General features: G+C 35.8%; 6 protein-coding genes across 9 annotated transcripts; 3 read left to right on the forward strand and 3 right to left on the reverse strand.

Annotated features, from left to right (window-relative positions):
* Nucleotides 1-4,612: 4,612 nt before the first annotated feature.
* On the forward strand, nt 4,613-7,357 carry LOC103870276 (omega-6 fatty acid desaturase, endoplasmic reticulum). The gene is made up of 2 exons (XM_009148394.3): nt 4,613-4,862; nt 5,951-7,357. The coding sequence occupies exons 1-2, from the start codon at nt 4,648-4,650 to the stop codon at nt 7,107-7,109; spliced, it is 1,374 nt and encodes a 457-aa protein (XP_009146642.2). The 5' UTR covers nt 4,613-4,647; the 3' UTR covers nt 7,110-7,357.
* A 304-nt stretch (nt 7,358-7,661) lies between these two features.
* Nucleotides 7,662-10,531, reverse strand: LOC103870277 (actin-11). Of its 3 annotated transcripts, none has more exons than XM_009148398.3 (5): nt 9,645-10,531; nt 9,489-9,561; nt 9,000-9,393; nt 7,960-8,573; nt 7,662-7,891 (listed from the first exon to the last, which is right to left on the reverse strand). In XM_009148398.3, exons 2-5 carry the CDS (start codon nt 9,546-9,548, stop codon nt 7,826-7,828), a joined length of 1,134 nt encoding a protein of 377 aa, XP_009146646.1. In that variant the 5' UTR covers nt 9,549-9,561; nt 9,645-10,531; the 3' UTR covers nt 7,662-7,825. The 3 variants fall into 3 exon arrangements, with proteins under 3 accessions (XP_009146646.1, XP_033147413.1, XP_033147414.1); XM_033291522.1 differs by having other exon boundaries at nt 9,489-9,569; XM_033291523.1 differs by lacking the exon at nt 7,662-7,891 and having other exon boundaries at nt 7,924-8,573; nt 9,489-9,567.
* Nucleotides 10,532-10,783: 252 nt separating this feature from the next.
* LOC103870278 (metal tolerance protein C2) lies at nt 10,784-14,066 on the forward strand. Of its 2 annotated transcripts, XM_009148399.3 has the most exons (10): nt 10,784-11,357; nt 11,760-11,868; nt 12,145-12,184; nt 12,465-12,541; nt 12,659-12,747; nt 13,055-13,124; nt 13,252-13,290; nt 13,393-13,543; nt 13,630-13,719; nt 13,812-14,066. In XM_009148399.3, the coding sequence occupies exons 1-10, from the start codon at nt 10,952-10,954 to the stop codon at nt 13,911-13,913; spliced, it is 1,173 nt and encodes a 390-aa protein (XP_009146647.1). In that variant the 5' UTR covers nt 10,784-10,951; the 3' UTR covers nt 13,914-14,066. The 2 variants fall into 2 exon arrangements, with proteins under 2 accessions (XP_009146647.1, XP_018514284.1); XM_018658768.2 differs by lacking the exons at nt 13,630-13,719; nt 13,812-14,066 and having other exon boundaries at nt 10,952-11,357; nt 13,257-13,290; nt 13,393-13,499.
* Nucleotides 14,067-14,612: 546 nt separating this feature from the next.
* LOC103870280 (tetraspanin-6) lies at nt 14,613-16,553 on the forward strand. The gene is made up of 3 exons (XM_009148401.3): nt 14,613-15,545; nt 15,858-16,174; nt 16,302-16,553. Exons 1-3 carry the CDS (start codon nt 15,054-15,056, stop codon nt 16,339-16,341), a joined length of 849 nt encoding a protein of 282 aa, XP_009146649.1. The 5' UTR covers nt 14,613-15,053; the 3' UTR covers nt 16,342-16,553.
* Nucleotides 16,461-19,957, reverse strand: LOC103870279 (GTPase Der). The gene is made up of 12 exons (XM_009148400.3): nt 19,545-19,957; nt 19,410-19,468; nt 19,229-19,324; nt 18,860-19,153; nt 18,626-18,765; nt 18,228-18,315; nt 17,958-18,146; nt 17,524-17,685; nt 17,249-17,442; nt 17,021-17,171; nt 16,767-16,935; nt 16,461-16,680 (listed from the first exon to the last, which is right to left on the reverse strand). The coding sequence occupies exons 1-12, from the start codon at nt 19,909-19,911 to the stop codon at nt 16,616-16,618; spliced, it is 1,974 nt and encodes a 657-aa protein (XP_009146648.1). The 5' UTR covers nt 19,912-19,957; the 3' UTR covers nt 16,461-16,615.
* Nucleotides 19,958-20,297: 340 nt separating this feature from the next.
* Nucleotides 20,298-27,624, reverse strand: LOC103870281 (protein trichome birefringence-like 1). Its single transcript, XM_009148402.3, has 5 exons — nt 25,226-27,624; nt 24,936-25,128; nt 24,669-24,862; nt 24,431-24,589; nt 20,298-24,112 (listed from the first exon to the last, which is right to left on the reverse strand). Exons 1-5 carry the CDS (start codon nt 25,918-25,920, stop codon nt 23,746-23,748), a joined length of 1,608 nt encoding a protein of 535 aa, XP_009146650.1. The 5' UTR covers nt 25,921-27,624; the 3' UTR covers nt 20,298-23,745.
* Nucleotides 27,625-27,766: the final 142 nt, after the last annotated feature.

Genomic DNA, 27,766 nt, shown 5'->3' on the forward strand with positions numbered 1-27,766 from the left:
TATGTGATGATCTTTAAAAAATGTTGAAAATAATGTGCGTCGTTATAAGCGGTAATGCATAGAAAAACTCTAATCATCTGAACATAAGAGAGAGCGATAGCTTTAATAAAGTACTTAAATTAATTACTAGTCGGCAGTCGCTGCCTACTTGTGTACCACCTAAATTAATTTATTATAATATATATGACGAATCTCCAAAGTACATCACACACACTCGGGGCTATTCACGTGATCTCAACCACAATGTCTGCAGATATTTTTTTAAGTTTTCTTCTCACATGGGAGAAGAAGAAGCCAAGCACGATCCTCCATCCTCAACTTTATAGCATTTTTTTCTTTTCTTTCCGGCTACCACTAACTTCTACAGTTCTACTTGTGAGTCGGCAAGGACGTTTCCTCATATTAAAGTAAAGACATCAAATACCATAATCTTAATGCTAATTAACGTAACGGATGAGTTCTATAACATAACCCAAACTAGTCTTTGTGAACATTAGGATTGGGTAAACCAATATTTACATTTTAAAAACAAAATACAAAAAGAAACGTGATAAACTTTATAAAAGCAATTATATGATCACGGCATCTTTTTCACTTTTCCGTAAATCTATACTATACTAAAAGGGGGATATAAGCTCCTCTTAGAGTGTCCACGTAGGCACAAAAAATCGTCCAATCAGAGAGTCCGAAGTTACCACGTCATCTCATTTACTTTTTTCGTAAAAAATGAAAAACAATGCAAAGGAAAGGATCGAACCCGGGTTAGTATGACATAAATATAGGGCAAATACCACTAAGCCATTGAAACTTTCTTGGACATATATACAAGAATCACTAAATATGTAATCACAAACTCTTATGTACATTTACAATAATATGGATTCAACTTTCAAGACTCCGATACTTTGTTTTGTAAAAAAAAATAAGTAAGTGACTAAGCTAATATATTCTTTGAAAGTGTGAGAACATTGACAAATATGAAAAAGCATAGATTTTTGTTTTCGTGACAAAGTTAAGAATTTTGTAAAAGTAAGTTTAACATAAAATTTTCGTGACAAATATGAAAAAACATAGATTTTTGTACAATTTTGACAAAACAACTCAAAACATAGTTCTCTAATGTCTTAATAAAATATTATTTAAGAGTGCAATAATTAAATATATCAATTAAATAAATTTTGTAATTTATAGACAAAACAATAACACAACAGATTTTGAAACATTTGTTTAACCTATCGATTTCTTTTCATGAGAATCCAACTCTATACTATACTAAAAGGGGGATATAAGCTCCTCTTAGAGTGTCCACGTAGGCACAAAAAATCGTCCAATCAGAGAGTCCGAAGTTGCCACGTCATCTCATTTACTTTTTTCGTAAAAAATGAAAAACAATGCAAAGGAAAGGATCGAACCCGGGTTAGTATGACATAAATATAGGGCAAATACCACTAAGCTATTGAAACTTTCTTGGACATATATACAAGAATCACTAAATATGTAATCACAAACTCTTATGTACATTTACAATAATATGGATTCAACTTTCAAGACTCCGATACTTTGTTTTGTAAAAAAAAATAAGTAAGTGACTAAGCTAATATATTCTTTGAAAGTGTGAGAACATTGACAAATATGAAAAAGCATAGATTTTTGTTTTCGTGACAAAGTTAAGAATTTTGTAAAAGTAAGTTTAACATAAAATTTTCGTGACAAATATGAAAAAACATAGATTTTTGTACAATTTTGACAAAACAACTCAAAACATAGTTCTCTAATGTCTTAATAAAATATTATTTAAGAGTGCAATAATTAAATATATCAATTAAATAAATTTTGTAATTTATAGACAAAACAATAACACAACAGATTTTGAAACATTTGTTTAACCTATCGATTTCTTTTCATGAGAATCCAACTAAACAAGATAAAAAAAAACAATTAGATTTATTTAATTACCATTTTATTCAATTTTGATTAATTTCAAATTGTAATAATGTATCTTTTTGAAGTTACAAAAAAAAATGTTCTTTCTCTATTACACTAGCATTATATATAGATTCCATATACACAAATAAATATAATATAACAATATAAGCTTGCTTTCCCCGATTCATATGAAAACTTTTTAAGTTATCCACCAAAGCAAATTAATTAAATCAATCAAATTGTTAGAATACAACAAATTAATATATAATTTTATTTTAAATTAAATTATTTAAAAAGTGTATTTTCATTAAAAACAAAATAATAAATAAGTAAAACTGATTTGATGGTAATTTTTATGACATATATATTATGTGAAAGAAATATAAGCTTAATATGAAAAAAAATCTTAAATACAAAAAACTCTAAAATTAACAAAAAAAAACTAATAAAAATTAAACTATGATATCAATTGAAAGCTTATTAGACAATATTAATAAAATATTTAAGCGGTAACTAGACAAATTTGATTTTTTTTGCTAGCCAAAAATTTATTATTATTTTTTTTTGTCATCATCAATTTATTTATTATTAATTAGCATCAGTTATTTCAAGATGTTTAAGAAATGATGGACTTAAATGATATATGAACTATGAATATTAGTACTTTGTAAAGCTGACTTAGATAACACATCTGCACATCATTTCCAGTCCTTTTTGATTCAGTTTTTATATTCAGATTTGTTTCTTGACTGTTAAGAAGATTGATAACTGTACAAATGTCTCATTCGAATATTATATGTCTATAACCGAATCCCCAACATGAGACAACTTCTTAACAAGATAAAAAAAAAACAATTAGATTTATTTAATTACCATTTTATTCAATTTTGATTAATTTCAAATTGTAATAATGTATCTTTTTGAAGTTACAAAAAAAAATGTTCTTTCTCTATTACACTAGCATTATATATAGATTCCATATACACAAATAAATATAATATAACAATATAAGCTTGCTTTCCCCGATTCATATGAAAACTTTTTAAGTTATCCACCAAAGCAAATTAATTAAATCAATCAAATTGTTAGAATACAACAAATTAATATATAATTTTATTTTAAATTAAATTATTTAAAAAGTGTATTTTCATTAAAAACAAAATAATAAATAAGTAAAACTGATTTGATGGTAATTTTTATGACATATATATTATGTGAAAGAAATATAAGCTTAATATGAAAAAAAATCTTAAATACAAAAAACTCTAAAATTAACAAAAAAAAACTAATAAAAATTAAACTATGATATCAATTGAAAGCTTATTAGACAATATTAATAAAATATTTAAGCGGTAACTAGACAAATTTGATTTTTTTTGCCAGCCAAAAATTTATTATTATTTTTTTTTTGTCATCATCAATTTATTTATTATTAATTAGCATCAGTTATTTCAAGATGTTTAAGAAATGATGGACTTAAATGATATATGAACTATGAATATTAGTACTTTGTAAAGCTGACTTAGATAACACATCTGCACATCATTTCCAGTCCTTTTTGATTCAGTTTTTATATTCAGATTTGTTTCTTGACTGTTAAGAAGATTGATAACTGTACAAATGTCTCATTCGAATATTATATGTCTATAACCGAATCCCCAACATGAGACAACTTTGTTTAAAAAGTAAATAATTTCATTTTTTTATATTATATAATAAATATATATTATTTACTGATAATAAAATATAGTTATTCATCTATCACAAATATCTATGCAAATATGTGAATCAAGTACAACAATCAAACAACATAATGATTTCCAAAAAGAAAATTTTAAAAATATATTTATGTTAGGTAGTCTTATTTTATATTATTTAAATAATATAATACAATATTATACATTATCTTTTAGAATTGAAAAATACATATATATCAGTTAGACAAATTAAGCGATAATTAGACAAATTTGAATTTTTTTTGCCAGCCAAAAGTTTATTATTAATTAGCATCAGTTATTTCAAGATGTTTAAGAAATGATGAACAAAAAAATAGGATGTATATAAATGATATATGAACTATGAATAGTATTTTGTAAAGCTGACTTAGATAACACATCTGCACATCCATTTCCAGTCCTTTTTGATGTCTAAATTCAATTTCTTCAGAGCAGTTATTCCACAAAGAGATCGTATGCGATATTGTTTTGATATTCAGATTTGTTTCTTGACTGTTAAGAAGATTGATAACTGTAAAAATGTATCATTCCAATATGATATGTCTATAACCGAGTCTCCAAGATGAGACAAGTTTGTTTTAAAAGTAAATAATTTTATTTTTCTTATATTATATAATAAATATATATTATTTACTGATAATAAAAATATAGTTATTCATTTATCACAAATAACTATGCAAATATGTGAATCAAGTATAGCAATTAAACAACATAATGATTTCCATAAAGAAGATTTAAAAAATATATTTATGTTATGTAGTCTTATTTTATATTCTTTAAATAATGTAATACAATATTATACATTATTTTTTTAGAATTGAGAAATACATATAATATCTTATCCGCGCGTAGCGCGGTTAAAAAATCTAGTATATATAAGTGGTGTAAATATCAGATATTTGGAGTAGAAAAATAATAAAAAAAAAAGAAATATGAAGAGAGGAAATAATGGAGGGGCCCACTTGTAAAAAAAGAAAGAAAAGAGATGTCACTCAATCGTCTCACACGGGCCCCCGTCAATTTAAACGGCCTGCCTTCTGCCCAATCGCATCTTACCAGAACCAGAGAGATTCATTACCAAAGAGATAGAGAGAGAGAGAAAGAGAGGAGACAGAGAGAGAGTTTGAGGAGGAGCTTCTTCGTAGGGTTCATCGTTATTAACGTTAAATCTTCATCCCCCCCTACGTCAGCCAGCTCAAGGTCCCTTTCTTCTTCCATTTCTTCTCATTTTACGTTGTTTTCAATCTTGGTCTGTTCTTTTCTTATCGCTTTTCTATTCTATCTATCATTTTTGCATTTCAGTCGATTTAATTCTAGATCTGTTAATATTTATTGCATTAAACTATAGATCTGGTCTTGATTCTCTGTTTTCATGTGTGAAATCTGATGTTGTCTTTACCATTAATCTGTTTACTGTCTATACCGTGGAGAATATGAAATGTTGCATTTTCATTTGTCCGAATACAAACTGTTTGACTTTCAATCGTTTTTAATTATATATCTTTTTTGATGGGTTGGTGGAGTTGAAAAATCACCATAGCAGTCTCACGTCCTGGTCTTAGAAATATCCTATTCAAAGTTATATATATTTGTTTACTTTTGTTTTAGATCTGGACCTGAGACATGTAAGTACATATTTGTTGAATCTTTGGGTAAAAACTTATGTCTCTGGGTAAAATTTGCTGAGAATGACCGATTCCTATTGGCTCTGGATTTTGTAGTTACCTAATACATGAAAAAGTTTCATTTGGCCTATGCTCACTTCATGCTTATAAACTTTTTCTTACAAATTAATTGGATTAGATGCTCCTTCATAGATTCAGATGCAATAGATTTGCATGAAGAAAATAATAGAATTCATGACAGTAAAAAAATTGTACTCTTTTTTGTTTGTTTATGTTTAAAAGTCTATATGTTGACAATAGAGTTGCTATCAAGTGTTTCATTTAGCTTTATGATTTTGTCAAGTTGCTTATTCTAAGAGACATTGTGATTATGACTTGTCTTCTCTAACGTAGTTTAGTAATAAAAGACGAAAGAAATTGATATCCACAAGAAAGAGATGTAAGCTGTAACGTATCAAATCTCATTAATAACTAGTAGTATTCTCAACGCTATCGTTTATTTCTTTCTTTGGTTTGCCACTATATGCCGCTTCTCTGCTCTTTATCCCACGTACTATCCATTTTTTTTGTGGTAGTCCATTTTTTTGAAACTTTAATAACGTAACACTGAATATTAATTTGTTGGTTTAATTAACTTCGAGTCTTTGCTTTTGGTTTATGCAGAAACATGGGTGCAGGTGGAAGAATGCAAGTGTCTCCTCCCTCCAAAAAGTCTGAAACCGACAACATCAAGCGCGTACCCTGCGAGACACCGCCCTTCACTGTCGGAGAACTCAAGAAAGCAATCCCACCGCACTGTTTCAAACGCTCGATCCCTCGCTCTTTCTCCTACCTCATCTGGGACATCATCATAGCCTCCTGCTTCTACTACGTCGCCACCACTTACTTCCCTCTCCTCCCTCACCCTCTCTCCTACTTCGCCTGGCCTCTCTACTGGGCCTGCCAGGGCTGCGTCCTAACCGGCGTCTGGGTCATAGCCCACGAGTGCGGCCACCACGCCTTCAGCGACTACCAGTGGCTGGACGACACCGTCGGCCTCATCTTCCACTCCTTCCTCCTCGTCCCTTACTTCTCCTGGAAGTACAGTCATCGACGCCACCATTCCAACACTGGCTCCCTCGAGAGAGACGAAGTGTTTGTCCCCAAGAAGAAGTCAGACATCAAGTGGTACGGCAAGTACCTCAACAACCCTTTGGGACGCACCGTGATGTTAACGGTTCAGTTCACTCTCGGCTGGCCTTTGTACTTAGCCTTCAACGTCTCGGGAAGACCTTACGACGGCGGCTTCGCTTGCCATTTCCACCCTAACGCTCCCATCTACAACGACCGTGAGCGTCTCCAGATATACATCTCCGACGCTGGCATCCTCGCCGTCTGCTACGGTCTCTACCGCTACGCTGCTGTCCAAGGAGTTGCCTCGATGGTCTGCTTCTACGGAGTCCCGCTTCTGATAGTCAACGGGTTCTTAGTTTTGATCACTTACTTGCAGCACACGCATCCTTCCCTGCCTCACTACGATTCGTCTGAGTGGGATTGGTTGAGGGGAGCGTTGGCTACCGTTGACAGAGACTACGGGATCTTGAACAAGGTCTTCCACAATATCACGGACACGCACGTGGCGCATCACCTGTTCTCGACCATGCCGCATTATCACGCGATGGAAGCTACCAAGGCGATAAAGCCGATACTGGGAGAGTATTATCAGTTCGATGGGACGCCGGTGGTTAAGGCGATGTGGAGGGAGGCGAAGGAGTGTATCTATGTGGAACCGGACAGGCAAGGTGAGAAGAAAGGTGTGTTCTGGTACAACAATAAGTTATGAAGCAAAGAAGAAACTGAACCTTTCTCTTCTATGATTGTCTTTGTTTAAGAAGCTATGTTTCTGTTTCAATAATCTTAATTATCCATTTTGTTGTGTTTTCTGACATTTTGGCTAAAATTATGTGATGTTGGAAGTTAGTGTCTAAAATGTCTTGTGTCTGTATTGTTCTTCTTCTCATCGCTGTTATGTTTGGGATCGTTGAAATGTGACTTTCGGACTAGTGAACTCTTGTTCTCGAACTATCTTAATGTGGATCCCTGAACAGTGTAATTGGCTTATCTTCCTCTGAAACTACTATTATGTTCTAGTGAATCTTGACATCAAGCAACTTGTCTTTTACCAATGCTATAAGAAGGTTTGTGCACAAAATGTTTTACTCACCTGAAGTGAACCATAAATCTAATCTTTGTTACAATTAACTTAGTTTGAGTTATTGATTTTTGTAAAAAAAACTCTGTTCTTCTCTTTTAATTTGTAGAAACCTGTCAACATAAGCCAAATTCATTTCTTCATCTTTATTTGCTTTCAGATTTGTGAGGGAACAAAAGAAAATAAGACAAATGAATCTATTTTTTTTTCTCATTAATGGCAGAAACAACCAAAGAGAGTGACAACAAGAAACAATTGTAGAGAGGAAAAACCAAAGAAAACAATTGTCTGAAACCAACTCGTTGAACATATACGAAACAATCTTTCATCCAACGGCGAGCGTAATCTTAGAAGCATTTCCTGTGGACTATCGATGGCCCTGTCTCATCATACTCAGCCTTTGCTATCCACATCTGCAATACCAACATTGTGTATCATAGTCAGCTTACAAAACGAGTAACAAGCAGAAAAGATGATTTACCTGTTGGAAGGTACTAAGTGATGCTAGAATGGATCCTCCGATCCAGACACTATACTTCCTCTCCGGTGGAGCAACCACCTTAATCTTCATACTACTTGGAGCAAGAGCAGTAATCTCCTTACTCATCCTATCAGCAATCCCAGGGAACATCGTCGTTCCACCACTAAGCACAATGTTTCCATACAAATCTTTCCTAATATCCACATCACACTTCATGATCGAATTATAAGTCGTCTCGTGGATACCAGCAGCTTCCATTCCGACCAAAGACGGCTGGAAAAGAACCTCGGGACACCTGAACCTCTCCCCTCCAATAGTGATCACCTGTCCATCAGGCAACTCGTAGCTCTTGTCGACCGATGAGCTAGTGTTTGCCGTCTCCATCTCTTGCTCGTAGTCAAGTGCTATGTAAGCGAGTTTCTCTTTCACGTCTCTCACGATCTCACGCTCTGCTGTGGTGGTGAATGAGTAACCACGTTCGGTTAAGATCTTCATGAGGTAATCAGTGAGGTCACGACCTGCGAGATCAAGACGCAGAATGGCGTGTGGAAGAGCATATCCTTCGTAGATTGGAACAGTGTGACTCACACCATCTCCAGAGTCCAATACAATGCCTGAAACAATGATTCCACATCACTAAAAGTGTTCTAAAGCTCTAGGTGATTTTACCTTACAAATAGTCTAGATAATTATAATATTATAATAATAAATAGTAGATAATATATTATTTATAAATTATAATAATTAATATTTTGTAGTATAATATCTTATGAGAATAAAAAAATATGAATATTATTATTTGTAAATCATGATTTTTAAACTTTATATTATAAATATATAATATATAGTTATAATTGATAAACGACTAGTTTTCTAGGCATTGAGTTTTTTTTGGCATTGAGTTTTTTTTGGATAAAAAAAAAATGTTTGCTTAGCTCTAAAAGGTTTGGTTTCTTCACAAGCTAAAGTTATATTAAATTACATTGAGCTAAACCTAAAGATGAACATCATAAACCAATGGTGTTTGAAGGTGTTCTTACCAGTTGTACGACCACTGGCGTAGAGGGACAGAACAGCCTGGATAGCGACATACATAGCGGGTGTGTTGAACGTTTCAAACATAATCTGAGTCATTTTTTCACGATTGGCCTTAGGGTTGAGAGGAGCCTCAGTGAGAAGAACGGGATGCTCTTCAGGTGCAACACGGAGTTCGTTGTAGAAAGTGTGATGCCAAATCTTCTCCATGTCATCCCAGTTGCTGACGATACCATGCTCAATAGGGTACTTGAGAGTCAAGATACCTCTCTTTGACTGAGCCTCGTCACCAACGTAAGCATCTTTTTGTCCCATACCAACCATCACACCAGTGTGACGTGGTCTACCAACAATGCTTGGGAACACAGCTCTTGGTGCATCGTCTCCAGCGAATCCAGCCTTTTATAGAGGTTTGGACATAACATATTAAAGATTACAGACAGCATTTTATGAAACAAATGAGTTATAAAAAGTTGTCACACGTTTATGATTACCTTAACCATTCCTGTTCCATTGTCACAAACAAGGGGCTGAATGTCCTCTCCATCTGCCATTTTCTATTGATTTCTGAAACTATATATATGTCAATGATTCACTCACATTGTTACAAAATATAAAAAAATGAGAAAAGTCTGGGAATTCATTTTTACCTGATAGTTTGCGAGGAGAAGGAAATTAGAACGAAGAGAAGAGTGAATGAAGAAGGGAATATAAAGGGGGAAGAGCCTCTGAGAAAATAAGTTTTTTCTCATGGTTGGTTGGAGAAGATCTGAGCCGTCCAATATGGAAAATGTGAACGAAGGAGGACCCCACGAGGAGTCATGTTGACGGTGGATACAGCTGTCTCATAAAGAGTAACGACACTCCATTTAATTATTTTATTAATCTTTCGAAATTTGGTAACGTAACTGAAAGTATCTACTCTGTAAAGTATTAAATGGGCTGGAAAATGCTCCTTAAAGAGACAAATCCAACCAAAAATTAGTTATTAACGGGCTGAAAAATGCTTGAATAAAAAGTTAATTATTGATATTAACGGGCTGAAAAATGCTTGAATGTGATATGTTAACCCTACTAATTTTAATAAAGTTTATTTATCGGAAGTATTATACTATACTGTATTTTTGTTGTTATGGGAGAAAACATATCACAAGACTCGAGAGTAGATCCGGGAGTTCCGTTATCCGGATCAGGTTCGGATAAGATCCATTCGGATCCAGATCTTTCTGATAAGTGAATTACCTATCCAATAGGTATTTGGTAAATTTTAGTTCAGGTTTCAGATCAGATATTACTGATTTCAAATCAGTTTCGGGTACTTATTTATTATGTAAATCATATACATATTTTTTAAATAAAATAATTACATATAAATTGAAATGGTTCAGTGGTTACATACTCTATTTGTAGTGTGGCCAACCCAGATTCAAAATCTCTAAAATATCAATTTTATAAAAAAAATAATATTAAAATACCATAGATATTTACAATATAGATGAATACATATAAGCTGAAGTGGTCTGACGGTAACATAGCTACTTTTCTACATATCCAACCCAGATTTGAATCGTGATGATAACACTTTTTTAAATATTCTAGGTTTTACGCTATTCATTTCGGTTTAAATGAATATCCGATCGGGTTTTGGGTAATAACCGGAACCGACCCGTGATATTAGAAGCAATGATCTATTGGATAATATGTCCATGTCCGAAACCGAACCGAACTGGTCTATTTCGAGTCGGATCTGGTTCGGGTAAACGGTTCCGGTTAAAAGTCCCAGCCCTAGCCGAGAGGCAATCAAGTCCAATAAGGCGTTAAATGCGGTCAGCGCTTCATGTCTTGAGGCTCTTATATGGGCTTACAGTAATGGCCCATTAAGGTGATTCTTGTAGACGCAGTGTACTTTTAAGACTTGTTGAATTAACACATTTGAGGAGCAAACAGAAAGCTAAGTATGGAGAGATCCGTTTCCTTCGATCTTCGCGGCGATAACGAACTCCCGAATGATCGGAGCAGCGACGTCGGATACACCGCCAATGATCGGAGGCTCGCTTACTCCCGCTCCTTTCACCACTCCCACGGCCCGCGAACGCCCGCGGCTAAGCCTTTTCTCGATAGGACGGTCTCCACCATCGATATGCCGCCGGAGATATACTCTGTCGACGGGGATGATGTTTTCTTCGGGGAAGGCAAAGCGGCGGCGGCGATTGGGAAAGCGTCGGTTTTGCGTATGGTTTTGGTGGTTTTTGGTGTGCTGAGAAATGGAAATCGGCAGATGAAGAGATTGTTTATGTTGATTTCGCTTAACGTGGCGTACTCTACCACAGAGCTGTTGATTGGGCTATTGACTGGGCGTGTAGGTACGATTTGGTTGTTGCTTGGTTTTAGTTCTTGATAACTTTGTTAGAGGGAGAGAGTTGGATTTGTTGGAGAAATAAGACTCCAGGTCGATGTGAGCTTCACATCCTTACTTCGGGTAGTGACTAGAGATTTAGATGAAACAAAACAGCTAAAGATGATTTTTTTGGTTAATATAATCTTTTAAATTGTGGAACTAAACCGCACGGATAGTAGATCCTATGCGTATTTAGAGACCTTTTGGTTATGGAATGGAGGTTTAATTTTAAGATATTGTCTTCTGTTGCAGCTGAGGTTTTGTAAATATCAAAATTGGTTTGAGATTTTGTTTAGATTCCCATGTTTACTGTTGTTGTTTACTTGCTCTCTTTTTTGATGTTTGATGTTTGATGTGACTCTTGCAGGTTTGGTTTCTGATGCATTCCATTTGACATTTGGATGTGGTCTCCTGACGTTTTCTTTATTTGCAATGGCAACTTCAAGGAAGAAGCCTGATCATGCTTACTCATACGGGTGAGAAAATTTTCAAATTTGATCCGATTAGTTGGTGCTTGTATTTGCTGGAGATATATGTTTGGAATGCATGGTTTGTGGTACTTTACGGTTGATTTCACACTTTCTTTTCTTTCTCTGGAACATTCCTAAAGTAGATCCGCTGTTGTTTTCATAGGATCCAGTTTTTATAATTACTAAATATGAAACCTTGTCTGTTTGCTTCTTTGCTGCTGATACTGACATTGCATAATGGTGAATCAGTTGTAACTTAGTAATCGTTGGCTTTTCTTCCAGGTACAAAAGACTTGAAGTTCTTTCTGCTTTCACTAATGCTGTAAGTATGTTCTCAACGTTTTTTTTGGATGTCATTTCCGGTTTTAATTTGAGGGTCTAATGGCTGATGTGCCATGCAATAAAACTGGCTTAATATCTTTCAGAAAATAGTGTCGATGAGCTTATTTGCACACTTTCCTTTACTGTTGTTGATAGAATAGAATTATCTTACAGCTCGTTAAAAATGTTGATTATCTTTTCATTTTGCCTTCACTGTCTCATTCATTTTATCTTTTGGGTTAACACATTGATATGTTCAGTATTGACATATGTGTAGACAGCTGTTTCTTATGTTCATGTCGTTCTCCTTAGCTGTGGAAGCTCTTCATGCATTTGTTCAAGATGAATCAGAGCACAAGTAAGTTTCTTTCCACAAGTGACATGCCTAAGAGCTTGTAGTTATTTCTCTAGCACTTACTAAGTTTACACTAAGTTCTTTGCATTAATATGATGTACTGAAATCGACTTCATGCAGGCATTATCTTATTGTATCAGCGGTAACAAATCTGCTGGTGAACCTACTTGGTGTTTGGTTCTTCCGGAATTATGCTCGTATGAATATTGGTATGTATTCTCTGTTTTATTATTATGCTTAAGTTCTGGTTAGACTTGAATGAACTAATACCGATACTGGTGCTTTATATGGTATAGCCTTGTTTGGCGGCTTTGCTATATTTCATTGTAAAAACTGGCCACCCCTGTCAATGTAAAGCCACAAAGAAGCAAGGGTTTCCAATTAAGATAGAATAAGTAGGAGGATTAGTGAAAACAGAGAGACAGCATGATAGCAACTGATCTGGCCAAGAATTGTTCCCTTCGTACATATTGCATTTTTCTTGAATGTGTTTCTTAAATTCGTAAAATGATGCAGTGTACAGAAAAGCAGAAGATATGAACTACCACTCCGTTTGCTTGCATGTCATATCAGATTCCATCCGCAGGTGTGATATTCTCTTTGGCTTTCTTTATCTCAAGCAGAGCCGCGGAGAGCTAGCTGGAAAAATGTTTCTCTTTGCATGAAACTTATATACATCCCACATGACATATTCTTTGCTTCTGTCTTTTCAGTGCAGGTCTGATACTGGCATCCTGGCTCCTCTCTCTCGGGTAATGCTCGCTTCCTTTAAAAGGAACAAAATGAATAAAAATGTCTTAGTACCTGACCTCTTACATTTTCCATTTTTCTCCTCCGGTCTTTGGATTTTTCAGGGTTGAAAATGCTGAGGTCCTATGTTTGGGATTGGTATCTGTTACAGTGTTTATGCTTGTTATGCCACTCTTCAAAGCCACCGGTGGTGTCTTGCTTCAGATGGCACCTCCAAACATTCCTTCTTCCGCATTAAGTAAATGCTTGCGTCAGGTTCGCTCTGTTCCATAAAGTGTTTCCTGAACGTGTACATATAGATCGATCAAGCTGGGTTTCTCTTCAACTCTCTTTATTTACAGATTACTTCTCGAGAGGATGTCATAGAGGTTTTACAGGCTCGTTTTTGGGAGGTTGTGCCTGGTCACACTGTTGGCTCACTCAGAATCCAGGTACTAGCTTCCTTCCTGTTTTCTTATCGGTTAAAACATGAGTACTGAACGGCACTGATGTTGAGTTGGTTATTTCGGGTATTTGTGTTTAGGTGAAGAGCGGGATAGATGAAAGGCCTTTACTGCAATATGTGTATGATGTATACCATGACTTGGGTGTACAAGACTTGACCCTGCAAACTGAGTACAACTGAGCAGCATCTGCTTCTATGTCTTCAAATACTGAGGATTTTGGATGTATACTAGTAGAGATTATGGTTCTATAGGAAGATAACACTTGGTTTCAGGCTTGCGATTTTCATGTTATACTCTTATTTAGCATTTTATTTTCCTTTTCCCGTTTGTCTTTTGAACCACACACACAAGGACCACAATCTTTGTAAACTCTTTTTGCCTTTCAAGTTTGTGTGTCTTTTGGCTCAAATGTTGTTTTAAAAAAAAACCCTTTTTCCTGTCAAAAAATCATCTGCAAAATGTAAAATCAAAACGGTAGTACGTAAAATTAGGTTGTCAGCTGAAACAAGATTTTTTTGTTCTTCTTGCTTACACAAAAAAACGAAGTGGAGGAATCAAAGATCATATTGTGCTCATCAACCTACAAAACCTAATATTCTGAAAGTTATGGGGATGGGACAGCACAAGCATCTTAAAAAGCAAATTCATCCGTCCATGTCTATTATTCTTTGCTTACCCTCGTTCGCTTCATGGGTCATTGTAAATTTAATGGAACTTGAAAATAAATTTTTGGATTTAACTAAATTAAAACACAAGATATATATAAAAAGTATCTCAATTATTTCCCGTAACGAGTCAACAATTTCAAAGTATACAATACCCACATATGATATGATCCACTATATAATCCATGATTGCATTTTTTGGACTCTAAGCTAGAAAAATGTATCTAATAATATGGTATATCATATTTTAATTAAGGCACTACTTTTGGTCTGCTTTATTGTTAGTTAAACGTATAAAATAGAATAATAAACAAGAACCAATTGTCCAAAAAGACACTTTTATTTGAAAAAAATACTATTTCTAATGTTATTGTTTGGATGATTCAAATCAAGAGACGACCAGAGAATATGAGCATGAATCATCAAACCATTAACTCTAAACTTTTTCGCTTAAAAAATTCCCAATTGATAAGAGAGAATCAAAAGCAAAAAAAAGGTAGAGTTAACCAATATAATAACTAAAAAACAAAGAAGATTGTAAGATAAAGCTGATGAAGTTCACATTGCAAGAAGAGAATCTGCTTATTACAAAAGAGCGAGATATAAGAGAAGGCACTGCTAAGTCTCTGGTTTCTTCTTGATAACACTACTACTATGTACAGATTCAGCAACACAGTGATTGGAGTCTTAAACCTCCTCAGCTTACTAGCTTCAATACCAATCATAGGAGCCGCTCTATGGAAGGCAAGAAGCAGCACAACTTGCGAAAACTTCCTCCAGACTCCTCTACTCGTTATAGGTTTCATCATACTCTTAGTATCTCTCGCCGGATTCATAGGAGCCTGTTTCAACGTGGCATGGGCTCTTTGGGTTTACCTAGTGGTCATGATCTTCCTCATCGCGACTCTTATGGGTCTAACTCTGTTTGGTCTGGTGGTGACGAGCCAAGGAGGCGGTGTGGAAGTACCAGGGAGGGTTTATAAAGAGTATAGGCTTGGTGATTATCATCCATGGTTGAGAGAGAGAGTTAGAGATCCTCAGTATTGGATCTCTATAAGAAGCTGTATCTTGAGTTCCAAGACTTGTGCTCAGATTGAATCTTGGACTACACTTGATTACTTCCAAAGAGACATGACTTCTGTTCAGGTACCATCTTCAGTGCCTAGAACCATGTTCAAAAAAATTATTAACTGTAGATTTTATTTATTTATAAGTATTAGTAACTCCATTTATATATGTTTTTTTTAATTTTAAGTATTAATTTATAAATATATTTGAAAATTTAAATTTTACTCCAATTTATATATATTTTAAAAAAATTCAAACTATTTTCAATCTTTCCATTTACACATACTAAAAGACCGCCATGATCCTCATTAATATTTTTTCTGATATTCATCGCCCTATGGTATATACTAGCATCTTCATCGGTTTCGTATGTGTGTGTTTGATTTATAGTCGGGATGTTGTAAGCCACCGACGGCGTGCACGTACGATACCGGAGTAATAGTAGGAGGAGAAGATTGCTATAGATGGAACAATGGTATTGAAACGTTATGCTACGAGTGTGATGCTTGCAAAGCTGGTGTTCTTGAGGAGATCCGTCTTGACTGGAAAAAGTTGTCGGTCGTTAATATTCTGGTCCTTGTCCTCCTCATCGCTGTCTATGCAGCTGGTTGCTGCGCCTTCCACAACACTCGCCACGCCGCTCATCCTTATCATCCTTCTGATGATAACCGCATGACGAAAGTCCGTCCTCGTTGGGACTATTACTGGTACGTATACTACGTAGACTTATATCATTATTATATATCATCTCATTTCACTTTTTTCTTCTGACAAAAATGAATATTTCTAATGTTTTTGACAAAGATAGTTTCGTGTTTCTTTGTTCTATTACAGGTGGAGATGGTGGCATGAAAAGAAAGAGCAGCTTTACTGAGAGCCTCATCGCCTGTGCTTTGGTCTTGTTTATCATTTTCTTTTTTTACCAACTTGTGATTTAAGAAAACATAAACATAAAGAAACGTTGTAGTTCTGTTTTCCTATAAATCGTCAAGAGATTAGTAATATCTTGTTTTGATTCTCAGAAAGAAACAAAATGGAACATACATGGAAGATCAATGGAGAGTCAGAGACTATGAATTTATATAATATCGAATTTCAATACATTATTTCTCAAAAAATACACAAAATTTAACAAAGATGACTTAACATTATGACCTTTTTGTTGCAAGATTTCTCTCACGTGAAAGACTTGACATTCTCATTGTACCTCCACCTGCAAATTTCATTTAAAGTTATACATACAAAACATTGTCATATTTTTCAAAATGAATCACAAGTTTACGCTAGCAAAACACGTACCTCCTCCATTTTTGTCAGATCTCTTACGGCTGCGCCAAAGAAGACGAATAGGAGTCCCAGCAAAGCCTGCATCAGTGCGTAGCTGCTTCTCCATATATCTTCTGTACGTATCCGAAAACAGCTTTGCATCGTTTACAAAGAACACAAACGTCGGTGGCCTTATTGCTGCCTGCATTAATCACATCGATTAGTCTCCAAAGATTTGCCTTCACTGCTAATAAAAAAAAACATTGGGAGATCTTATCGTTATTCACCTGAGTGCAATAATAAACGCGGCCTCGCTTGCCTCCTCGGGTTCTTGGAGGGGATTTAAACGCAACCGCTTCTCTAATCACTTGGTTCAATGTAGCAGTACTAAGTCTTCTTGATCTCTCCTTTTGAACCGTCGCAGCAGCAACCACAATACTACATTTTTCTCCAACAGAATAAAGTTAAAAATGTAAAGGTTGAATTAGTTTATAAAACTTTGGAAGGAGACGTACTTGTCAACGCTATGGCCAGTTATAGCAGTAGAATAAACAATGGGTGCCCATTTGAGGGAACGGAGCTTCTCCCTAACATCATCCTCGTAATGTGCTGCAGTCTGTTGGTTTTTGTTTGGTATTGTATCCCATTTGTTTACTACTACCAGACATCCTTTCCCTTCTCTTTCTATTCTTTCTGCGATCTTCATGTCCTGTGTTTCCAAATAAGAAACCATTAAGGAAGGAGAGAAAGATGAGTTCGTTTCCCACATTGTTTAGAACTAGTGAGATACCTGCTCTGTTATGCATGCCATGGCTTCAATGACAAGAGCAACCACATCAGAACGACGAATTGCTCGGAATGCACGGTTCACTGACATGGCCTCTGTAGTGCTCCCTGATGACGCCACAGCTGCCTTTTTCCTGATCCCAGCCGTATCTATTAGCCTAAACTTCTGCAACACAGTTCATAAATCATTTTCAGTGTTATACGGATCCAATGCACCTTTGAACACTGCTCATATTCAGAGTTCAGCAATATTCAACTTGGACAATGCTAGTCATTGATGATAGTAGCCAAACCAAATTGAGAAAAAATGGTAGGAGTTAACATGGAAAGCGCATCAAATAGATGCCAATTAGCATATAGCGAAACAGCAGGCACTGTATCATAGAAGCCGCAAGAAAACTAAGCAGCTCAACAAACACGAGAAAAAATTGAACTAACCTCTCCATCTGGTCCGGTAAACTCAGCATCAATAGCATCACGGGTAGTGCCACTAACAGGGCTAACAATTGTTCTATCCTCTCGGACAAGTGCATTCAAAATGCTGCTTTTGCCTACATTTGGCCTGCCTATAATTGCAATGGCAGGTATGTAGTTTTCTTCTTCCTCCTCTTCCATGGTCTCCATGATCTAGAAAAAAAAAATCATTGGTTTTGATATATAATTGGTAAACTGATGCCAGTTGAACATACTAAAAGGTTACATACAAACCTCGAGTTTGTTTAGTCCAGAACAAACAAGGTCAAGTAGCTCTCCTGTTCCTGTTCCCGACAATGCCGAAATAGGGATAGGTGAAAACCTGGAAGTTCCATCATGACATGCTTGTTAAGCTCAATGCCAAATAATCTCCAAAATTGACAAAGAAATGTATAGCAACGGCGGAAAGTATTTTATGATGCTTATAAGTATCGTCAGGTCTACAAACTCATCAAAATAACAATACTAAATCCGTAAAATTAGAACAAAATTTTTGTTAAACGTGAACACAACAAAGCAACAAATATTCAAATCATCTGATGAGTTTTATTTTTGTAGGCAGCTGAAATATCAAATGAAAACTATGAATGTGCACAAACATGATTCTGAGAGTAGGATGAAAGTGAAATTACCCAAGAGACCAAAACTCTGAAGCCTGCATGAGTCCTTTACGTGGCGACTCACATTTGTTCACCGCGAGGATGATATTCTTATGTGAGTAGTACTTCCGCAACCAGTCTGCAATCTCCACATCAGCACCTGTAGGCCCTGTCTGCGTATTGCATGATAACCAAAGAAACACACTCAATTAGGCAGGCTTTAAAGTGAAAAGACTTCACAACATCAACTTAAGATAAGAAGAGAACCTGGCCATCGACAACGAAAACAATAACATCTGACTCTTCAACAGCCGCAGTAGCTTGCTTCTCAATCATGGAAGGCATTCTCGCAACAGCTGCCTCCCTGGAGCTTAATGGTATACCTTCCATGCCAATGGTGGTCGAAACGTTAAGCTCTTCCATGACACCAGCTGGCGACTTAGAAACAGTCATAACACCACCAGTGTCCACCACCACAAACTCTTGGTCACCCCAGTAGGATCTACCGTACAGTCGATCCCTAGTAACTCCAGGCTCATCCACCACTATCGCTTTATTCTCCTGCAATTATATTAAGTACAAGTTAACAACTCTCTACCTTGAATGGTAAGGAGAAAAAAAATCAAACTCTTTTACCCCAACAAGACGGTTGAACAAAGCTGATTTGCCCACATTGGGCCTTCCAACGATAGCAACTCTTTGGAGAAGATGCTCTGGTATCTGCGTCTGGTTCTGTATATTGAAAAAGTTCAAAACTTTATCTACTTAAAGAAGATTTCAAGCTCAAAGGACGAGCCTTTACTGAAAAAAGACTAACATTTTTGGCTTGCCTCTTCCCCTTTCTACGTGACTCCTTCCCTTCAACTACATCATCCTCTGTAAAACATCAAGCTACGATCATTATTCAACAGTCAATGGAGCATAATGCAAAAAGAAAGACACAATCTTTTACCGAGTTTGAGCTCGCGAGACAGAGTAGTAGCGTAGTCTCTAACGATGTCTCTCGCTTCTTTCTCAAGAATTGAGATATCGATGGAGAGGTCATCTTCTTCATCCGACTCATCAGGGTAGCTGTCTTCTTCGGATTCCTCGAACTCTAGCTCGTCTTCGACGGAGGAGCCATCGAGAGTTGCTGCGACAGGGTAAGGGAAGCGGGAGTGCGACCTTTTGTGAGAGTAAGAGAGAACGGAGGGAGGAGAAAAGGGTGAGATATTCGAAGAAGAAGAAGAAGCAAAGGAAGATGAAGGAGAGGAGATCCTAGAGATTATGGGTTTAGAGAAGAAGTTTCTGGTTGTGAGTGAGTCAAGTAGACTCGCCATTGTTCGTGTTTGAGCAGAGAAAGAAGCAAACTGCGAAAAGGTTTATCTTCTTCTTCTGGGTTTTATTATACCGAACCGGATTCGATTCATCCGGTTAAGTTTCCATAAACTCGGGGTTTCTGGTTTTTGAGTTCTCTACCGGTTCAATTTAGTTTAGTTCGGGTTTTTCCTGGATTATATTTATTAACATTCTGGTTTAATTTAGGTTAGTTCGTTTCTCTCATCTTCATATGCTCGGTTCTATGTCTCTCTGTCTATTCATTTTTATATGTTATGTAACCAATAGAACGATACATTGTAAAGTTTGGCAGACAAGCTCGTAGCTGACAAGCTGTCCCGTACATTCTAACGGTAGAAAAGGTAAGAAAGCTAGATACTTCATTTTAGTGTCTATGTTCACTATAACTTTTTTTTTTTTGGGTGCAATGTTCACTATAAGTTTTGCCCTTTTCCAATCTTTTTTTTTTGTTTATCCAACTTGCTTCATCACCGTTATAGTAGTTGTTTTTTTCCTTCAGGTGAGTAAAGGCTAAACAAGTCACCTTAAAGAGTGACAATGGGGAACTGTTAGATTTTGTTGTTTTCATTGCATTTAACAAGAACAGCCCGATGAAACTTTTTTTTTTAATTTGTTCTGTCCTATTTTTTGGTTAGAAGATATATATAAAAATCATGTGGAAGAGAGTCTGGTGTGAAGCAAGTTGGGTCTAAATTAAAATGCTGATGATGATATGATGGCAGGCAATCAAGTCCGGTACATTCTGATGGCAAAAAATATGCTAGAGAGCTATATCATTCAACTTCCTCATGCTCTTGTCTATGTTCACTATAGCTGGCATTTGAATTTTTTCCTTTTCAGTCTCTTGTTTTGGTTTATATCAACATGCCAGAAACAAAGAAGAGAGTTTTGATTGAGTTTGTGATGATGGATCGATCATCTGAGAACTAATGGTGAATACTCTAGATGACCATATTAGACTTTCTAGAGAAGCTGTTTCTGAAGATGAAGTTGTGTCTTGAGAATGAATCTGGTGTGTGTCTACTATTTCTCAACCACATCAAACAAAACACACAGTTTACCTTTTCAATTTGTAAGTGAATTGATTTGTCCCATAACCATCAGTGGTTAGAAGAAACTTCTTGAGATCTATTTCATAAGGATACACTCGTACATCTGGTTCACCTGCCAAACAAAATGAAGTACATGAGGTAGCATCAATAAAAAATAAGTAGATTTCAGCTTGTTCCTGATTGCAATGAGAGTCAAATTACGATCATAACACTAAATTTCTCTAAGGAATTTGTGGACGATGCTCTAGTATGTGAGAAGTAACAACCATATTTGAAGAGCTCTATGACTTTTAAAAATTTATGAATTTGACTTTTCTTGATATCTCATTAACCTTACGCAAATGGATTGATGACTTGGACATGTTTATTGACAGCATAGTTTGGGATCCGAAAGCTTTAAATTAATTTTGAATTGTTAATATATGAATTTTTTGTTAAATCACATATGTTAGTTTTCAACGACTAATTACCATTACATTGTGCACAAGTTGGACACAAAGTGTTAGTTTTGGAGTCGTCATTAGTTGCAGAAAATACACATATTTCACTCAAACCGAGAATTACAAATCTTCCAATGTGAGCCTTGTAATTACAAAATAATTTACATCAAAGCATCTACAGTGTGAACTATAAGGTTAGGCAAAAAATAACTTACTTTCATCTTGTCATTCACAATTGCAAAATAAACCCTTTTTCAAGGTATTACTGGTTATGTCTGGGCTCTCTAATGAAACAGCAGTCTTGCTGCTCTCAATACAAAGGAAGAGACTCTTGACGGGATAGTCTCTGGAATTTCTAAGATAGCTTTTCAAAACCTTGGAATGTAAAACATCATTTGAATGAGAGCACTAGCATATGTCTTTTCACCACATTGATTGTTGATAAATCCAACAAATCCAGTCACCGTTTTGGAGAGTTTTGGAGACTTAAGGCAAAGAAATTTCAAATTCATGTGCATCAAACAAAAATTTGAAAGCGTAAATTATTGATATATAACAGTAGGTCTGAGCGTGCGGGTACCCGTGGGCGTTCGGATCGGGTTTTTCGGATTTTGGTTCTCTCTTATAACACCTCTTAGGTCCCATTCTAGTAAGTTTGCAAGTACGGGTCGGGTTCTGATATAACACATCGGGTTCGGATCGGTTTTATATCACAACCCATAAAGTAATCATATATCATTCGGATTCGGGTTATATCGGATCGGTTCGGATATATCCGAAATAAAATCTAAAATTTAAAAGTAAAACATAAAAAATATATATTTATTTATATATAATCAAGTATTTAAGGTAGTTATTTAAATTTTAAATACTTATTGTTAGATAAAATATCAAAATAAATATGAAATTGAATATTTGAAGTATATATTCATGTTTCATATAATTATATTGTATATTATTTTGGATATTCGGATCGGTTTTTTTGGATATTTTTCAGAATTTTTGGCTTTTTCAGTTTTTCGAATTATCCGTTCGGGTTCGGTTAATAACACTTCGGGTTCGGATATGTTTTGTGCCACCTTACAAAACTCATTCGGATATTTTTTACATTTCGGACCGGATACAGATCGGGTTTTTTGGTTCGGGTTCGGTTCGGATTTCAGGTTACGGATATTATGTCCAGGCCTATATAACAGTTTGTAGAGAAAACAGTTAAAGATGTGGGGTTATAAACCGTTTAGTCCTCCAACCTAGCTAGCTAAGAATATCAACGGACAAAGCAAGTCAAACTAAACAGTACTGAACCATATGGAAGAGATAATAATCTCGAAGGTGGAGCTAATAATAGTAACATCAAACAAAGCCCATCCACAGAGAGAGAGAGCAGGAGACAAAAACCACAAATATTGCCATGGATTCAACAAATCAGAAGGCCAAAACAGTCAAGAGAGTAGTCTCTCGCTTGCTTAAAGCAATAACTAAGGAAACTAAATCTTACGAGAGTCAAAGAGTAGCAGCTCTAAGTCTCTAACAAGAAAATACTTAAGTCGAGACACTGTTCTGAGAAAAAATCGAAAAAAATAACTAAACATTTACACAGAGACCGACATAACAACATCAAAATAAACAATCTATAAGAGTTTAATTTCAAATTTGCAATCTCAAGAAAGAAAGAAAGAAAGAAAGAAAGAGAGAGGGAACTGACGCGAAGGAGGAGGACTTGGATAAGGCTGCTGATAACATTGTGAGATACAAAAGACGTGGATGGTGGTGGTTTTGGTTGCACACCAAGAGGACCGGAGGAGTCTCATGAAGGACGACTGAGTATGTTCATGCTTTCTTTCCACATGTGACATTATCATTCAGATTGTATCTAGATGGCTCTAGTGAGTTTCATCATAATACTGTAATTAAAGGACTGGTGCATTCTTTATGTTCTTAGCTCATACTATTACTTTGAAGCAAAAGATCTGTGTCAATTTAAATCCAAAGTCGTTGCAGGGCTCTTAATTCTAAGTGTATTCGTTTGACCAATCGATTGATCATTATTATAAGTAAAGGGGTATGCACTGGAATTTAGACAAATGTTGGCTCAATCTTTTATTTTCACAAAAAAATGAGTCACTAGTTGTAGTTGACTACAAATGCAGCAACATAAGGTGATTAACTCATCTCTTACGTACGTACATCATGAGAAACTAATGTGATTCCCATCTCTTACTTTCTCTACACCTTCAGTGGCACAAATCTGAAAAGTGAAAATTGATTCTAAGTGTTTCCTAAAAGATCTGTATTCATCATCTTAAGAAAAAGATTCTAACTCCTATAAACTTTTAGGTTTCCGCCTTCTATTGCCACGAAGCTGGTGGAGCTTTACGAGCATCTCAGCATAGAGAATCTCGTTCCAAGAATCAGGCACACCTGGGAGGCACCAGTGACTACAGTCTTGGTACAACAATGGTGATTTCCTTTCTTTTGCAGATAGTTTATGTTTCCTATAAACAGATGGGTGAGCGTCCTTCCTGTAATCTGTTAGCCTCGTGATGTTGAGATACGTGACCGGCGTTTTCATTCCCTTTAGAACTGTTTCAAGTATTAACATTTTAGAAGGGTAAGGCGTTAGGTAAGTCTCGTTCTTGATCGGTTCTGTTTCATCATCGCAAGCCCCTCCTGCATTCCATTGCCCTCCACTGCAACCAAACCAAACCAACTTTTAGAAACACTCTTTTTATACTCCCTCTATTTCACATATTATAAGTAGTTTTAGTGAATATTTTTTTTCTTTTCAAAATTATGTAGTTTTTACATTTCTACTTAACTTTTATATTTATTGAAGTATTGGATATAGTGTGATCAGTCAAATTATATAGACTAGTTTATGATTGGTTTAAGATATATCTAAACTATAAATTAGATGATACTTTTTAAAAAAATAATAACGTTCATAATCTTTGTGTGTTTTAGCTAAAACTACCTATATTATGAAACAAAATGAGATATGTATTTACCTGAAATGTGAAGGTGAGTATCCACGGAAGAAGACAAAAGACTTCTTTGGATTCACATTCTTATCAACCCATTGACCCCAAGTCGTTAAAGCTTTACCAAAAGCTTCATCCACGTCGAGTTTCGGGTAAACATTGTTTCCTTCTTGATAGTAATCCTCCCTAATGAAAGCATCCAAACATAACAAATGAGACAGATCCCTCAAATCAAGGATCAAAGTAGCTGACAGAACTCTATTACCCTTTGGAAGTTTTGTCATGAGTCCACCAATGTCCTGTATTGAACACAAGAATATCAGCTCCCTTGTACTGCTCAGACGACTTCCCGACCACATCTAACCTCAAGGTCTCCTTCTTAGTCCCGTTCTTGTCCGTAAGTTCCCATTCTTGAACCAAGAAAGGTGATGCAAAGAACTCCACAGTGCAATTATAATCCTATCAACCACACACAATTATAATCCAATCAACAAGTAATGAAACAGATTGTTGATTACTAAAAGAAACCTACTTTAAAGACGAAAGAGTACTCAGCCTCCCAACGGAACTGATGCCGTCCATGAGCTTCAAAGACTTGACTCTCATCTTTCACTGATCCTTTAAGAATACAAACCAAAGACTCCCACATGTTCCTGTTCAACGAATCTCCAACAAACACGATTCTTCTTCCTCTAATCATCTCCAGCAATTTGCCTCCATTCAACCTTTTATAATTTTTCAAAAAAAAAAAAACATCAACCATATAAGACAAAGAACTAGATTTTAAAGTCAAAATTAAAAAGCAAAGTTTTATCTATTTACCGTGGTAAAGTGCATTGCTTTGGCTTCCACTTGAGTTTCTGAAACTCAACGTCAGGTCTCCCGTTGGAGACACAAGTGAACTGTTCATCGATTAGATTACACGAACCGGGTTTGTAGAGAGGATACGAATCGTCTTTCACCCACTCTCCCTCGTAAAACTCGCAGTTCTTTAAAGACTTTATCTCTCGTCTCATCCACGACTTCCTCCTCTGTTTCCTCTTCTTAAAAGCAGAGGATCCATGTTTGTCGGAACTTGGAGCAGAAGCATTGGTCTTGTTGTCGGGACACAACATGTTCTCCCATGCATGGTCGCTCCGGGAGTCAGAAGCAAGTGAATTTGTTCCATTAGCGGCGGGAGACTCAAAGGTTGCGTTTTTAGTAGCCGGAGCGAGACTTTCCGGCGCCGGAGTGAGATTTTCCGGCAATGTGGTGTTTCCGGTGAAACTGGACGGTGAAGTCAAGGAGGCAGTGACATTAGGGAGGATGTATGAAGGAATGGAATGAGAGACGGTGATGGGAGAAGGTGTGAAGACTAAGAGAACAGTGAAGGCAACGAAGGTTATGACGAAGGCGTATACAAAAGTCGAGGCTTTTCTTGGTTTCGCGGCGGAGAGAAAGCTTTTTAATTCGAAGGATGCGGCGGAGATGGTTGTTCCGCCGTGGATAGGCATATGCTTGACAGAGTCTGACGCCATGGTAAGGGAGAGAGGAAAGTGATGAGTTATTTTATTTTTGGCGCGTGAAGAGTCTCTGTGTTTTCTTTGAGTGTAGAGAGAGAGAGAGATTAAAGGATTTGGGAAAGAGGGAAAGTGAAATGTTGACGGAGAATAGACTTTTTCATTTTGGAGAAGACATAAAAGAGACAGACAGAGAGGTGTCTGTTGGGTAATATTTTGCAGAAATCAAGAAAAAAATAATAAAATAATTCAATTCCATGAATCACTCTCTCCTAAAGTTTTGTTGGCTGAATCCCTCTTTCCTAAAATTCATCACTGTAGCGCAGGCTCCACGTATCGTGGCGGTCCGCGATTGGTTTAGTTTTTTGTTTTTTTTTTTTTTTAAACCAAAAAGAAAAAGAAAAAAATTTTAATAATAAAAAACTGAAAAGATGAACCCCAAGAATGGGTTCATTGATGTGGATGCTCTTAAGAATCGTCGATAAAAGTGTTTTTTACTATAAACTGCCCCTTGTCATGGCGAAAACTACCAGAATGCCACTGGTGACGCCATGTTTGGAATGTTGAGATTGTGTTTTATATATATTTGGAATGTTGAGATTGTGATTGTTAAAAGCATGAAACAGAAAAAAATGTAAAAGATAAACGAATTTGCCTTGTGTTTGGTAAGTTTGAATGAGAAAAGTGTATTATGTGGCAGTTAAGTTGGGGTGGAAGCAAGAAACAGATTACACGTAAAAGATGGGTTACGAGGTCGAGCCCCACAAGGCCACAAAGGAACTTATTAGTCACGATTAGATTTAACGCTTTTTCCTTTGTCAATAATTTGTGTTTAACGGTTTTAATTTGAAAGAAAAGATGCTGGAAAAACGCTAATAATGCTTAATCTGGTTCGCTTGATTAACGTTTGATGTGTAATGAGAAATAAAAAAGTACGTAAGAATATTTATTACATGTTAAATCACTCGACGCACTCTCTAAGGCATCAACTCCAACGGAAGTGTTGCGGATCTTTTGAAGGATCCAAAAAAAACAAAATGAAGCGAGCAAACGAGTTGCGACATTTCCGCTTTAAACAACGAGGGTTACTAGTAATGCAGTACGTGACATGATGATATTTTAAATCTTCCAGGAAATTGATACCAGTAACCGCAACAATCTTCGGAATACTAATCTTGGATCTGATGTAAGAAAATTAACTATCCGGTCAACCATATTTAAAACTCGTCTTTAATAATTTTCCACACGATTTTGTGAAGTTTCATAATTATACTAAATGCTAATTTGAAATTAGTATTTTCTGCCTAACATCATTTTAACAAAACCAAAACAATGACTATCTTTACAAAGCTTAAATGCTTAATGATAACACAATGACAGATCCACAAACCGTTATACTCTGTATACCATAACTAAATTCTTAATGTTAAATATTACAATCTAGTTCAAATCTTGCACTGACAATATGACATTTTAAGAGTCTGAGCTTGATACCTTAATCTGTAACATTTCAAGTCTCTTCTTGATGATTAAAAGTGGTAGAAGAAATTTTTGTTGTCTTAAAGACCGCCATACATTAAGAGTAAGATGTTTTTTGGTTTTATTTTGTAGGTGCTGATTTCAAGTAGGTCTTGTTTGTGCCCACGTCTATACCTGACAAAGCTAGTAAAAACGTTTCTGTTGATGTTGTGGTTAATAAATATTTCATCCACGTGGTTCCAGGCTAAACCAAAACCCTTTTAGATAAACGATCCAAAGAGCTTGCTGAGATGTGTAATATTTTGGTCAAAGCAGGTTCTGGTAACTGGTTAATTACCGGTTGATGTGTAACTTGTTGGTTAGGCATTGCGATTAGCAAAAAGCT

This window comes from Brassica rapa, chromosome A05, assembly GCF_000309985.2.
Source record: "Brassica rapa cultivar Chiifu-401-42 chromosome A05, CAAS_Brap_v3.01, whole genome shotgun sequence".
NCBI classification, from domain to species: Eukaryota; Viridiplantae; Streptophyta; class Magnoliopsida; order Brassicales; family Brassicaceae; genus Brassica; species Brassica rapa.